The 16,034-nt window shown below is 41.6% G+C and overlaps 2 protein-coding genes across 12 annotated transcripts in view; one reads left to right on the forward strand and one right to left on the reverse strand.

Annotated features, from left to right (window-relative positions):
- Window positions 1-16,034, reverse strand: part of NRG1 (neuregulin 1) — a 443,600-nt gene that overhangs the window by 101,660 nt on the left and 325,906 nt on the right. The gene's annotated exons all lie outside the window — the stretch shown is intronic.
- LOC119696105 lies at window positions 114-14,530 on the forward strand. Its single transcript, XM_038125673.1, has 2 exons — window positions 114-2,810; window positions 8,404-14,530. Exon 1 carries the CDS (start codon window positions 1,575-1,577, stop codon window positions 2,490-2,492), a length of 918 nt encoding a protein of 305 aa, XP_037981601.1. The 5' UTR covers window positions 114-1,574; the 3' UTR covers window positions 2,493-2,810; window positions 8,404-14,530.

Below are 16,034 nucleotides of genomic sequence, written 5' to 3' on the forward strand. Positions count from 1 at the left end.
ACTTTTCAAGAGCTCACATGTTGCTAGAATAGATCCTCACTCACCTTATACTAAAAAAAACCAAAAAAATCACTATATTATTATTATTATTATTATTATTATTATTATTATTAAAGACTTACACTTTGTTAAATTTGGCTGCCATTTCTCACCATTACTGATATGTAGCACTACCATTTCCACCAGTGCAGTATAATACAGGGGTAAATCAACAGTCCAGTTAACATAATGAAAGTAAGACTAGAATCACATCTATTCCCAGTCTCTTTTATCTCTCACAGAAAGATACACCCGTGCAACAATAAAGATGTGTACGAAAGGCAAGGTGCTTATAGCACAATTTCCAGGTCCTTGACCTTAATGAAAGCATTTGCACTGAAGTTTTGCTGGTGAAAATCCCCCCTTCTCCTTAGTATAAATGGCTGAGAGATGCATAAGGAAACAAAGAATCAAGTGCTAAAAATTGCTCTGAACTAATTTTTGTTGGTGTCTTGTTCAGGCACTTGAAAGGTAAATTCCTTTGTAGTTATCTATTTTTGGTAGTATCAAAAGAGTAATCTGGCTCTATCCATGTTCTCTTTCTGCCTCCAACTCTACTCCCATCTCACCCCTCCTTCCATGGGAAAATTAGTAACATTCACATGAAAAAGATTAATCAAAATCTCAATGAATCCCATAGTGTTTTTATGGACTGTCATGTCAAGGACTAATTGATGGATGTCTGATCACAAAGCTTCCTGTGAGGCAGTTGTAGCCAACTGAAGTAATCACAATGCGACTACAATCAAGTGCTTGGAGCATTTACCTTAAAGCACAGCTAGTGATAACACTCTCTGAAGGAATGTAAAAAGATAAATCATCCTACAATCTAGCCTACATTACCACTGAAGTGTCTGGTCCTTAGGTTAATGATGTGATCATCAGCCTCAGACAGAACGAACAGCTTGCACTACATATTTACATACATGGCTTCTCTTATTACAAAGCACATGTTCCCTTTTGCTGGTAATATCCTGCATCAGTGCAGCCTCTCCGGAGTACCTCAAAACCTATTTCAAACCGCACTAACAACACAACCTCTGTAGAAAGTGTAACAAAAAGTAGCATTGCCGTGACAGGTGTGGTGGTCTGTGGCTACAAGTAAACACGGTTTCTAGAGAAAGGATATACCTTTCATTTGATTAACTGATAAATCTAGGAAAACCAGGCACACTTTCGCATACCCAAATTGCTCCTCAAGTGTGAAGCTACAGCATCACTCTTCAAAGTGGAGTGCGAGCTGAGAACCAGCTGGGAATATTCTATTCATTGCACAGATGAAATACTACAGCATCTGAGTGCTTGGCAGAAATTTTTAAAAATTACTTTCCTTCTTTTTCAATGTCTAATTTTTCAACCTTCCTATTTCCAGTAAGAGAATTTTCCCTGCTGACACTTCCCTGAGCCTGCGTTTAATCCCCAGTCCGGTCCACATCTTTCCTGCACTGGTTTTCCTGGCAAACTGCCTGCGTTCAATCTCCAGTAATCTTCGTGACCCTCCATCCTATCTACACTTATCTGCCCTCCTTTAAATCATGTTCCTGCTTTGCTCACATCTTCCTGGTGCCGTGCTGAACAGAAACGAACGTGGAGCCTTGCACCTTCCTTACAAGGGTTGCCACGAAGTTGAAACGAACACGCAAAACACTGCACAGCTGGACAGAGGGTCGGCGTGCTATCTGCACGGAGGACGCATTCAGGGGCTCCTCTGCATCGCCCCCTTTCACACCCTGCTGCCGCCAGGAGCCGTCAGTTCGCACGGATCGGGAATGGGCTCTTCCAAACGGCTCCTGCCTCAGCCCGGCTGGCTAACTGAGGCTGGAGAGCATCTCTCCCCGCCTTTTTTTTCCTCCACCGGCAGGCCCAGCCCGCCCGCAGCAGCTCGTCCCGGCAGGCAGGCAGGCAGGCGGGCGGGCAGGCACACCCGCACACCCCCGCCGGCTCCGCGGCCGCAGCGTGCCCGTGGTCCCTGGCTCCCGGCCAGGCTGCAGTGCCCTGCTCCGCTGCGGGTCCCTTCCCCCGCCGCACCTCCAGCCCTGGCGCGCAGCCTGCCTGCCTCAGCATCACGCAGCCGGCTGTGCCCAGACCTCCCCCTCCTCCCCCTCCGCGGGGAAGCCTGCAGAGCTGCTTCAGCCCCCCAGCTCCGCATGGGCTACGGGGCCTGCGGCGAGGAGAGCGGGGCGGCACCCGGCACGCTGTCCCCGCCTGCGGGGTGCTTGGCGGCTCCCGCTATTCCCCGACGAGAAGGGAGAAAGGAGGTGCTGAATCATCGCCCAGCCAGCTTCCCTGGCTCCGCTCCACAGGTGGCCAAGGCCAGGGCCAGAACACAGCCTGTCTGCCATGCTGCAATCCTATACCTTACGGGCTGGTTCCTCCCGGGACCTTTTGGACCAAAAAGAAACCCCATGCGCTCTACCACATCAGGGTGCGTACAGGAGCACATAACGTTCTGAGTCAGCTCTTGAGGCTGCAGTAGAAGCTCATTGATGATGGTCTCTCACTTCGGGTCTGAAGGTAAAAGTATAAATGGAAGGTACAGGTCACTGACTTCGGGGGTCCTTCCTGTTCCTCTTGCCCCCAAAGCAATGCAGAAATGCTTTATCCTGCACACTTGAGCTTTTCATATTTCTGTAGTGACATGCTACGAGTGGCATGCTGTGCTTAAACATGGATTCTGCCCACTGAACAAAATGAAGTTGCTGGGAAGAGTCAGCAACCGGCTCATTGGAAGGGAGGCCTGGAAGAAATCAAGTGGGAGCATGACCTTGAAGGTAATGAAGTTTTACTGGGGTAGCCCATTGGTGGTATATACAACAGGATAAGGAAGGAAATTACTTGCCTGTTTCAATGAGGTTAGCTTCATGTGCAAAATTTTATTCCTGATTCCCTGTAGCTTGGGTCTCTTTGGCTTAGAGGAAAATGCAGTTTGAGTCTACACTAATGAAGCTGATCTGTGACTGAGATTTGGGCTCCTGCCAAATAATAGGTTGAAATGAAGAGCCTTAGAAGAAGAGCCTTAGAAAATTGTAATTTTATTTCATGGAGTGTTTTTGCAAAGAATCAAGTGTGGGTGTTTTTTTTTTTTTTTTTTTTTTTTTTTTTTTTGCAAAGTTTCACTCCCAAAAGGCTCAAGGAAATAACACAAAACACCAGTTTTATGGGTGCTAAAAGGAGGTGGACTTCAAACTGCAGACGACTATTTTCTCTGGCCAGCCACAAAGATGTCAATAGATGTGTGATTATGACCAACACCACCCTGCAAACTAGAGCACAAGTACCATTTAACTCAGCTGACCCTTCAGCCATACCATAATAAGACCCAAACCTGCTGAAAGTTCTGGAAAGCAGGCTTGGTGAGTTACTCATGGAAGCCATTTGATTTCAAATATCTGTCTCCTTCAAATACAGTCCCAATAGTCCACAAAAATATTCCCTAAGAATTATCTACAGTCTTGCAACTGCTGGGACATCAGGAAATTAAAATACCTCTTCACAAGTGGTTATTCATGGCTCTGCTGTGTAACAGCTTAAGAAAGAATACCCAGAGGCCCATACATCAATATAGGACAAGTGATATGCATCCTCTCCCTCAGACTGGTTTCCTTTAAGAACATGCCCATTCTTCACTAAGAAGCAACCAGCAACATGCAGCACCAACTGCTCCATCATGTGCTTGATTGCACCCCTTTTTCTACCATACACTGAGAAATTAAAAGCATTGTAACTAACAATCTAAGAAAAAAAAAAAAGGTGCATGTTCATTAAGAAGAGATTGATGAGGAAGATAAAAGGATCGCTTTTTATTGATTGCACTTTCTTCAAATTAAATAAGTGCACTATATAAAGATGGAGGAGTGACCCTAAGCAAGTGATCAAGCCCAATGAGCAACATCACTGCCAGCAGTCATGGTGTGGGAAGAGCGGGCCATCACACGTGGTAGAAAATGATTCATTTATTCATCCTTTCAGTGTTTCACCAATCTCCCTTCCGTAATCCATTTCTCTTGGACTGATGCCAGCATTCTTTGAGTCCTTCCAAAAACCCTTACTAGGAGTCTCATCTCTCAGCTCAAATGGCACAAGGAGAAAACTTCATTTTGCCTCTATACTGGTTCTGTAACTGAACTCCAAATGTTAAAAGGGGACATACTGTCACTTGCACACAGACATCTATTTTTCACCTCATGTAAAGCAAATATAACAGAGATCATTGTGCTGCTTTTATGCTTCTGCCCATTTCCATCACCTTCTTCCCTTTATTGGTTTTAAATCCTCTGCCCATTTGCAGCCAGATGTAAGTGAGGAGATGAAACACCAAGCCTCTAAGAAAAGGCAAGAGAAGATGAACAATAAAAATAAGCACATATTCAGGCACAGACATGAGCCTAAATATGTCAATGTCAGCAGAATCATTAGTGTGCTTAATCTGGTTGGTATAAAGGATTGCTGTGGTAAGACCCCTACTCTCAGACAACACAAAAGATGGGTACATGAAGAAGGGTTATTCTAACCCTCTTTGTACCCTCAAGCCAAACCAACTATATTGGATGCTGGTCTGTCAGAAGCAGGTCCTCACACTAGTATGTTGGAAATGTCCAAAGAACAGTATACAAACAAACAGTAGTGATTCTGAAAATGTTTGGGACAGCTCATGTTGCCTCTGTAGCAGTATTTTCTGTATTGCTGTATTGGCATCACATGTACACATTTACACCAAGCATTTACTCGCTCTAAGTCCAATAGTTGTGTCTTGCAGTTTTTGAAAACAAACAACACAACAACGATGGCTGTTCTAAGAAAAGTATATACTTTAAATAGCTACAGCTAGTAATTGAAACTGAAAACAGCCATAAAATGGGCTGTTATTTCAGAGGAACCAAAAAGGTGTTCTGAGTCTTTTCATCTTTCAAGTGAAATGTAAGACACTGAGTTTCTTTCATCCTATTCTAAAGCAGAGCTAGTGGCACTGCACCAGACATGGAAATAGGACATGAAACCATGAATGTCAGGGTTTTTCATCAATGGCACTGACTCATTTCCCCAGCCTCTGCTAAGTCCCAAAATGGGGATGGGCCCCACCACTGTTCAGGCTAATGGTAATTATCTCGACCATGTTGTAAAGGAACATTTCAGAAGTGCAAAGACAAGTAATGCCCTCTGCTAGACTCTTTTGCCTGAGGGCAGAAGCAGACAGAGAAGTCCATGTGCAATTCAGATATTTTTAAAATTTGTTTGTTTGGGGATTATTTTTTTCCCAGGTCAGACACCCCCTTCACTCTGTCACTGGCATCTCCACCAAACCTGCTGGGGCCATTGTGATTATTTATTTTCACACTGTGGCAGTGAGCTGAAGTAGCAGTGAAGTCACAATGCTCAGGCTTGGTCATTCACTCCCACCTACCTTAGTACTGCACTGCTGCTTTTGAACCATTTTAATCAGACAGAAAAAATTCCTCATGGGTATTCATAGGACAGTTGCAATACTGCTATTTTGCACAGGCTCAGCTATGCAGGATTTTGTGCTGTCAGCCATTGTATTCACAGTGCTCTCACTGCTGGCGGAGTCACTGGACAATGATAATTTGAATCAAGGTCCTGAAAACCCTGAATTGAGGGATTACCCCTTCCTCATTGACACACAATTAATAAAATACTTAAACGTGCATCTAGTTAAACAAGTGGTGAAATGCCTTCCTGACTAGAGATGGGCCACATCATATATCTAAGTGCCTTTTTGAATCAGAGCCTAATCAGGAATTGAGAAGGCATTTTTGGAGCATAGCACAGTGGTTTCATGATAAACAGTTTGGGTGGCAATATCATCCTTTTCCTTGCCTTTCCTTTCTTTTTGCTCCTTCTGTTCCGTCACTTGCACTAATGCACTAACATTGTTCAGCCCTAATTCTCATGCTGGTCCTGTAAATACCTATATATCTATATATCTCCTAGGCTGGAAGAAAGATAATAGGACCATGCTCCAGAGGCCTGAAGTCTTGATCTTGTCTTCTCACAAAAGACTTCGCATAGTGAAACCATGACCCAAAGCACTTCCTGAATCTGCGCTTAATTTAGGCAGAGGCATATAGAAGATCCCAACAGGATACACATCACTCTGAAATATCTTGACTGTACTTACTGCACCTTTGGGGTTTTGGTGTTTTTTTTTTTTTTGTTTGGTTGTTGTTTTGTTTGTGGTTTTGTTGTTGTTGTTTTGTTTGTATAAATAGAATTTTATGTATAAATAGAATTACCTGCATGTATTCTCAACAGCTGCAGCATAAATCTTAAGGCACCATACTTTATTTCACTTTTTAATATTCTAACCACTCATGGAGTTTTTCATAGAGTAACTCTTCACTACATGTATGTTCAATAGTTTTGCTATTAGAAAAGCAAAAAGAAGTCAAAGGCATGGAGCCATCCTACTGCATGGAGGAATTTCTGTATCATTAAATAAACATGTATTAATGATAAGACATTAACATATTTGTGGCTTGGACTTTTAAAGTACATTGTACAGTAAAGCTATACTTCAAGAATCTCCAAATTTCAGAATTCTGCTTGCAGAAAACATTATGATTTCACTTAAAGAGCTGGTTTGTTTAGCAACTTTCTACAAATATGTCCAAATAATTAAATTAATCCACTTTATCCTAAATTGAGAGAATAATTCAATTACACTTGTTAGGTTCAGTTCTGGTCATGTTTATATGTTGCCTGATTATGCACAAGTTAGCAGAATTGATATGTCCACTGTTTGAAACAGATAATCAACAAGATATTTTTAAGTGCAAAAATTCAGCAATAACAAAAGCAACAGCTCTCACCATGCCTCAGAATCTTAGTACCTAGTACCATTTAATATTTAATGTTTAACATTCTTTCTTAGTGCATTCAGAAGGCCATAGAAGGCATGAATCACTCCTTTGGAATTGACTGGAAAACTGTCAGTTTCCAGCAAATTAAGAAGAATTCAAATAAGTATGACAAAGGATATTTTTTGTTTAGTAATGAGTTTTGAGTAGTCTAATCAAATATGCTTTTATTACATAGCTAAGTTTTAAATGCAAAGCTTAACACGTCACATCTTTATCACTTCTGCACCCAGGCTCTTTTTTTGTGCTCTGTATGGTCTAGCAGAAAAGCAAAACTCTCATCTTCCATAAATCAATTGATTTAAGGTAGTTAACTTTTCTCACACACAGGACTTCAATGTTTGTGCATCAGGCTGAGTCTTGTCAAGAGCAAGAGAGGAAACCAGCTAAGAGAAAACTCTGAAACATTAAAGAAATGTTCATTTGCCTGATGCAGTTCAAAGCTACAGAGCAGACTCTGTGCTGCTCCAGACACTGAGCAGACCCCTACACCAGGGCAAAGCAGATTTATTACAACTTGTTCATATTTAACACATGGACATACAACAGCACTGGGCAATATGGGCCACTGGGTGATACAAGTCCTGTATCGCAGCTTTGGAAACATCCCCTTCTGCAGGACATTGAACAACCTAGAAATGAAGCACCAGAGGCAGTGACAGAGCTGACACATGTATACATATGTATCAGAATGAGTTTATAATTTCATTTGAAGGATTCATTATTCCTGCAGCATTTCCTGCATTCACACTGCAGGTCATGTCCACCGGGGGTGCATTATGTGTGCCTGTGTTTCACTGCAGAGGCAACAGAGCAGCAGTGAAACTTCAAAAACAGAATGGAGAGAACAGCCTGTCTTCTTCCTTCTTCTTGAGGGTGTCTAAGGAATAAATACACTTACTCTGAAAGATTATTTGAAAAGGTGGTCCAGAGAGGCAGAGCTAAGGTCATCCTGTATTCTCTGTTCCCAGCCAAGCTCATCTCTATTAGCATCCACAGAGAAAGTCAAATAAAATAGAGCTGTCCTCATATACACCATTGTAGGTATGCTATGCCTGTGGAGAATAGTGGCTGTGAAGTGGAGAAGGGAAGCCTACAGGGCTACAAGAAAAAGAAAAAGGCACTTTGTGTCTTTGGCCTGTATGCACATAAATTAAATGAAATGGAGTCCCTAAATCCCTTTCTGACCAGGGCCACACTTTGAAGTCAGACCTTATAAAACTCTCCCATTCCTTCAGAAATTTGCTTCTGCAAAGATGGGGTCAAATATCTTGCCAGTGTGAGCAAGATTTCATCCTACTCAGCTATGGAAATAGTGAGGATCTAATACATGCTTTCACTTGAGAGATGCTTTGCTCTTGCTCAAACTCTGCATACTGCTTAACTGTTGCTTATCTCCAATTAAATTAAAAGCTGCCAAAGGGCAGAAAAACCTCTCAGTGTTTCTAATGTTTCTAATTTCACACTAAATCCTTTGTCCTTCCTTCAGGTTTCCAACAAAGGAATGACATTTTAACAACTTTGTGCATGCTAGAGGAGAAAACAAGGATGTGACCAAAATAGATTCCATTCTAAAGGCACCAGCTCCACAGGACAAAGACCAAGCTCTCAAGGATGGACTAAGCTGACACCCATTCATGGGCAAAACATTTCTACTTATTCCAGAAGCCTTCAGCTTTGTTAAGGAATGAAACGACAGAGGGTCTTGAATTTTGAACTCCTTTTGCTCTGAAGAGTAGAGATCGTGCTTCTGCTTCACTGATGAATTTGAAATGATTCTCTGAATGTTAGTAACATTCTCTTGTTACTACTGCTTGAAAGATATGTGAAATTTGGTATATTGCATTCCTTTCCTTCATCAGGCATCAGTTCATGGTTTCATCAGGAAAGCAGCCCTGCGCAGCTGCATAGAGTTCACTGCCTTGAAGAATACAATATGACTAAAAATTCAAGTGGACTGAAAAGAATTATATTGTTTTGGCCTGCATTGCTGAGTATGTGCTAGTAACACTACACAGCACAGGTGTGAGCAGACAATACACTTCCATTTCTAAACTAGCCTGCTTAAGAAGTGCTAGTATTATCCCAACAGTGACTATTAGGGTTAGACATGGGCTAATTAAAAACCTGTGCAGCTGGGTCTCGTCAGCATTAATAATTACTTGCATCTCTTTCCACCACCTTTCACTCCCTCCTCCATCTTCTTTCCTCCTCTAACAAAAAAAAAAAAAAAGTAATCTCTGTGCATGTATGTAATTACAGGAAACATTATGCATTATTAATGTGGCTGCAGCAGACAGAAAGTTCACATTTACTGCTTACCAGTGTAGAGGTAAGTTGTAGCTACTGGCAACAGTCAGCTTGCCCGTGCATTAGATAATGAGACAGTTTCCAAGAGTTCCAACTGAAAAGGCTAAATAATACCAGCTATTTGGAAAAGCACAGAAGTTGGAAGGTATGATGCATCTGAATTTACCATTGAGATGGACAACAAAGGGCAACCTGTAAGAATTATTCCAGGAAAAATTAAGTTGCAACAATTAGGTTGTGCATTTTCTTTCATCCATGAATGGGATTATGTTCAAAAGCAATTACATGAGCTGGAAGTCTACAGAGGCTGGGCAAAGATGAAACAGGTACAGATAGTACCCCATGAGAGGAAGCACCCCAAATAAAGACCTTTGTGATGCCTTTTTCCTACCAAAACAACAGTGTTCACAGTGAGCTGGAAAAAGTATGCATGTGATCTCAAGGAATATCAGACGGGTCAGGCCAGAAGTGCTCATTTCCTGGCACACCAAACAGTGACCTATGATTACAGACATGTATCTGTCAAACTGGTATCTGTACATTAATGCTGAAGAAATGCCTTTCAGATTTCATTTTCTGTTGCTCTGTACAACATATTATGGTCTACAGAACATGGATACAGAGCCAGAACTCCTGAAATGAAGGCTTAGAACAGCAGAAACATACTGTGTGACTTGAACAAGCAATAAAGTTACAGATTAGATACACGGATTAAAGTCACAGACACTAATTCAGACCTGCTTCCCCAGTGGGATGCCTTTGCGCAGTTTCAACCTGAGTCACAACGCCTTTTTCCCCTCCTCAAGGAGTTCCTTTCTCTGTATAAAAATTGTAACTGCTCTTGATAAAGTGCCTAAAATGTAAAAACTATAAAAAGCAGCAAGGAGCTGTCCTAAAGCTGAAGAGTCAGAAGCTTCTCCTACAGACTGCTTATGTATCTCACCAATTTAAGAGATCTGTCAAAAAACTGAAGCAGACCCCCTGCCCAATATGTCAGAGGAGAGGTCTCTGGTCTGCATTCAGAACCAAAGGGCTCGCTAGCATGAAATTTGGCACACATGCAATGTTAAAGCTTTGTTATCCCAGGTCACTTGCATGTTACTGAACAAGCACTGCAAAGGATTGTCATGACACCTACCATTTGGGTTGCAGTCCCTCGCTTAACCCTGCTAACTGCCAGAACCTCCCTAGTGGCTTCAGGCCAAATATTTATTCTTCCTACAATGGGAACAGTTGGGCATAATGGAGATTAGGGTGAAAAAGTCTTGCCTTTGTAGATGACTTTCTCTGGTTTGAGCGACAACAGTTAACTATGACCTTTTCAGCTACCCACGGCCATTGACTATTTCAGTTCTGAAGACAGGCTTTTTAATACCACTGTGGGGAACAGTGCACAGATGACAGAAAAATCTTTTGGTAATTATTTGGGCTAATCCTATTAGGAAAGAAAGGCTTTCAATTGCAAAAGCAACAAAAAAACCTTCCAGAGAAGGAGCCCAGCACTTCAAATTAAATCAACATGCCCATCCAATCCAGGATAGCCTGATTATTATTGTACATAAGAAAGGTTGTGTTAACTGAAATGAAAAAATATTTAACATTTTAAGAAGTTTATTTAACTTCCCTGCTTCCCTGTTTGTATTTTATTTGCACTTGACTAGACCATGGTTCTACTTGTACATTTTGCAAGTAAGACTTTTTACAGAATGACACAATTTTATAAGGATTTTGCTTAGGCTCCAAATTTATGCTATGAGAGAGGATGCAATTCATGTTCCTAAAATTTTCTCTTATTTTAATGCTGTGGTACCATGACAGTGGTAGAATTAACTCTTTCACGTGCTCATCAGAAATTCAGCTAGAGTGTTTAAAATGACAGTAACTTGATTTACTGAGCAATAAGAGGAATTATTCTTCTGTGGCCACCAGCCAAACAAGCAATCTTTTAATAAGGCATGTGCAGTCACTGCATTTCCTTTATGAGGGAGGGAGGAAAAAAAGGAAGCCAGTCCAAAAAAACAAAAGTTATACTCAGGCACTTAAAATGGACCTAACTTGGTAAACAGGCAGATCTAACCATGAACCATGTGACCTTGGGCATTTTCGTTTGCTTTCTCACACCTGCAACTGTATGTGTCTCTCCTGCATTCCTTACCCTAGAGGTTCCTGGATGAACCAGGATCTTGCTCAGATCCTTTTGCGATCACAGACTTCACCCAACGTGTTAATAGAAGCTTTTGGTTGTATTTTAAAATAACCTGTCATGGCTACCCTCTTCTCTCCCTTGGGAGTCTTCTTTCTCTCCTGAGATCACACTTCCAACACTGGCACGATAGACAGTTTCAGCAAGAACTTTCATGCTCCTCTTGCTGAAGGAAGTCTCCAATATTTTTGCAGGAAATAATGATACATTTTTTGCATTAGAGATGTGAATGTCACTGAAGCTTTTTTTGAAGACTTAATGAACAGAGAAGACACATGGTGAACACACTCACAGAAAAATAGTAGTGTATTTGCATTCAGATGATCATAGTTTAATGCTTTTTTTTTTTTTTCTTTTTTCCTTCCTTACAACTTCGTGGAAGCTCCTCAAAGGCAGGATCTAGGAGATGGACAGAAGTAGAGACAACTTCCCATGCTCCATCTTAGTCATCATCAGCATGCTGGCTGTCTGCCTGGCTTCCTACTCAGCACATGATCATGGAACAGCCTTTGGCAACTGTTTGGACTAATACTTGCAAGAAATAATTTTCGTTTTAAAGCATCAAAAGTCTTCCAGGGCATCCATTGGGATTTCTGCACATGCGTTTCAGAATTCATGGGCTGGTCCCTCAGGAGCCAACTGCTGGTCTGGGATTCCCAACCTACATTCATACTAGTCCTAAGGCGTGTGCTTAAGGCCGTTCAGGAAATTTTTCCTCTGACCAGTGTCTTGTTAATATCCAATTGCTAGACAGCATTTTTTGAGAATAAGAGTATGTCATTGTGACTGTTGTCCCTATGATATGTTTTTGCATTTGCAGATGTTCAACCTCCCTCAAGTTAGAAAAAATATAAGCAGGATTGCAGATCTGTTAAAGACTAGGAAAGAAACAGTTTGATGCCTGACCAGCACCACCAGTTGTGTTTACCCTGAGCATGAGTGAGAAAATGCAGGAGAAAGAGGCAGATGCTTTGTGGGACCTCTCTCCATTTATTTAGCAAATATACAAGTAACTCAAGACTTCTTTACAGCCTCTCACATAATGAAAACACAGCAAAATATTTTTGTAAGTGGAGGGAAATATTTTCATAAGTGGTGAGAGAATGTGAGAATATTTAATAAAATCTAGGGCCATCTGAAAAGTACATTGCTGCTGTCAGTAATTAATGCATGAGTTATAAAACTCAAATAACTAGTTTTGAGCCGGTCTTCTTTTGTAGAGCTGTCTTTCTAGCCGAGATCAAACACACTATTTAGTGGATCAATCCCTTTCCCCTTCCCCACAAACATTCCTATTGAAACATCTACATTTTCTTATAGTAACATTATGCATTGTGTCTGAAACTGACATGATCATGGAAATTCCCAAAGGAATCTCAAGCACAGCTCATGTTGCTCTTGCTGCACAGGAAATGCAACCATTCTTACTCATCCTTCCTCTATAATGAAGAGTCAGATTCATTGTCTTGCTGTGCTGAGGAGGAAATTGCTGCATAATCTCCTTTCACAGCTAGACAATCCCCTCTTTCCAAAGCAGGCTAAGCATGCAAATTCTCCAGACATATTTGATGAATTTCTAATCACAGTGGGTGAAACAACAGGGCAAAGGTGAGTGTCAGTGACAGAAGCCTTGTGCTAATGCCCTGCTGAAGACATTGTTTTCCTTGTATATTTACCCACATATTAATTGTGGGTGATACATATTAATTGTATCTGCTCTGGGACAACTAAACCATAATCAGGTCAAGCTGCGGCCAGCCTTAAGATTTGTTAGAAGTCTTGAAAAGACTGACAGGGGGATATTTCTCAGTACTTCACAAAGTGAAGTGCAAAAAGAAGCCCCCCAAGGCTTCCCAGTTTATGATATTACATAACCAGGGTAGTGAAGGGAGTGCCTTTAGACAGGCAGAGTATACCCTTCCATCTCTTGAGCTAAGAGAAGAACTTCTGTGGACTGTGAGGAGCAGGCCAAATTACGCCTCTGCAGCTTGTCACGTGATTTTACAGTCCTTTGCAATCAGATTTTCCTGTATGGGGAATAGACACATTTCTTTTTTCCAGGTGGATATAGAAAAGAAAACTATATCTGCCATCAACAAGCACTTATTTGCTTAGGCCCCATTCAAGTAGAGTTCTTAGGGAAATTTTGAGAAAATATTTGATAGCTGCATGGAAAATAGGAATATTCCTCCTGCACTAATAAAACTAAATGTTTCTTATGCCCAGGCTAATAAATCTCATCCTGTAGCATATATGTTAATAGTTAAGCGCAGGAGGGCGAGGATAATATTTTCTAGGCAATGAAATAAGTCAACAGTTTTCCACGAGGACTGTTTTTGCACCTGTCTCTCCCTTTTTGGCTTTGCCCACAGATAGTTGACAGAAATCAGTAAAGTACTGACATATAAATTGGAGAGGCCAAACAAGGTTACAGAAAGTAATATAAACAAGATTACAGAAGAGACAAGACTCCTTATAAACCTAACTAGACAAAAATAGGAGTCAGAAAGGTTGAGTCCCCTCTCCTGATCACAAGTATGGGAGAAAACTCATTCAGCAAAGGCATCATCTTTTTGTTGTGTCTTTCCCCGAGTCCTTGAGGCACCAGTTGCCACCTGTGGCTGAGACAAGAACACAGGGCTTGGTGGGCACTGGGGCTGGCCAGCAGTGGAGGCCCAGGGGTCTGCCAGCGGAACTTTGACCTCAGGGCAAAGAGAGACACCCCCCTGAATGCAATGGTCTCGCACATGGGCATTTGCAGGCTCATGTTGATGCAGCAGGTCTTGTTGGTGTCACCCAGCTCAACTGCCGTTTTTACCTTATATGCACTCCCCCTAGAATGTTCTCCTCTCTCTTGTCCCCTATTGGGTCGTGGCTTACTGTATCACTCTGCCCCTTTTTCCCCCATATAAAAACCCTGTGTCCTCAGCCCCATTTTGTCTCTCTCCCTGGACCCTCTCCACCGCAATAAACAGCGTCTGGAGTTCCACACAAAGACCTGTCTCTCGCCTCCTTTGTCAGCAGTTTAAGCAAGCACGCTCCGGGCTCTGGGAGTGCAGGTTGCTCAGAGAGGCTAGTTGCAGACACGCCACAACAGCCAGCCTGTTTGCTGATGCTGTTCTGCTTCCCCACCATCTGTGAGCATGGGGTTGTGGCAGTAATTCTGCCCAGCATCTAACGCTGCTTTCCAGAACAGGTCAGCTACCCTTTCATTCTGTGGCCAGGTAGAGGAGGTAGAGCACCATGATTGCTTCACCTGTGATCAGTCTGACTGGCTGACAGCTGGGACTTTTGTTCAAGATATTTCAGTTTTGAAGTTGGCATTGTGCACAGAGATTGTGCTCAAAATTATTTGAATCAACTCTTTTCTGCAGAGCTACTGAGAGTCAAGACATGATCCTCACTAGTAATGAGGAGTCCTCAAAGACCAGAAAAGCATGTAAAGCTCTTCAAAAACTCAGAGGACCCTTATTAGTCACTGTTTCTCACAAATGCTGTAATGTGCTTTGTCACACTGACAATTTCTTGAGATAATAAAAGGGGAGATGCCAAGAATATGGCAGTGTCTAAGAAGTCAGTGATGAGACTGAGACAGAGGCTAAGCAGAAATGCTAGCTCATACTACCATGCTTTCCTCTCCTTTCTGCTTCTACTATCTTTTCCTGTGATCCAGCACCCCTCCAATACTAGCATACAGAAGATGAAATCTAGAACAGAGGGTCAAAGAAGTGATAACAAATTCTCTGCTTGCTTCCTGTTTCAGAGTTAGCTGATGCCCATTTCTTCTTATAAGTATTTTTAAATAAATCTTTTCTTCCTTAAGGAATCTCAAAATTTTCATCAATCATGTGTGAATCATCAGCTCTGGCTAATATGTTTCTACTAGAGTTACTTGTTCCACATTGTGTTCTGAAAATTTGATGACAATAAAAATATTTTAACTCTCTGACTTTCTTTTTTTCCACCCAGAGAAAATTCTTAATCCACTACTCATATTTTACAAGATATTTACAGATAATAAAAGTTATTCCTCAGGATGAAACAAAATCCACAGGAAAAGATTCTTATCAAATTAAAAGGAAAGACTCCCTCCTCTGTACACAGCCTTCCTTACTGACCATCTGCTAATAGTGTCCATGTGTGTATGAAATTCATTTGCATATTTAAATTGAAAAGCTCCATTTGCTCAGCCCACCTATAACTGTGCTTTCTTGCTGAGGTGAATATTAGGTCTCTGATGTATGCATATTATCCAGTGAATATATAATTGCAAATGCAAGCCACATATCTAGAGTTTTACTGCATATTTCTAGATATAACTCAAACAGTAAGTACAACAGTACATTAGCTCTCCAGGTGTCTATTTGGCCAGAAGAATTAATAGGGTGCTGGCATTTAGCTCTTGACCTTGGAAGTGTAATTGAGTCATGGTGTTGCTGCCAACCAAGAGGTCACTTACAGATTTGATGCAGGATAGAGTCATTGTGGGTAAGACACAGAGAATTCTCTCCATCTGGCAAAAACATGCAATTGGTTAAAGTAAACAGTCCCTAACCCATGTCTAATTTCCTCTTGCCTGCTTCTAGGAAAAAAATTCACCAGTGCAC

The sequence above is a fragment of the Motacilla alba genome, chromosome Z (assembly GCF_015832195.1).
Source record: "Motacilla alba alba isolate MOTALB_02 chromosome Z, Motacilla_alba_V1.0_pri, whole genome shotgun sequence".
NCBI lineage: Eukaryota > Metazoa > Chordata > Aves > Passeriformes > Motacillidae > Motacilla > Motacilla alba.

Coding starts and splice junctions, on each gene's coding strand:
- LOC119696105 (XM_038125673.1), top strand. CDS start 1,575: ATGTTCCTGCTTTGCTCACATCTTCCTGGTGCCGTGCTGAACAGAAAC.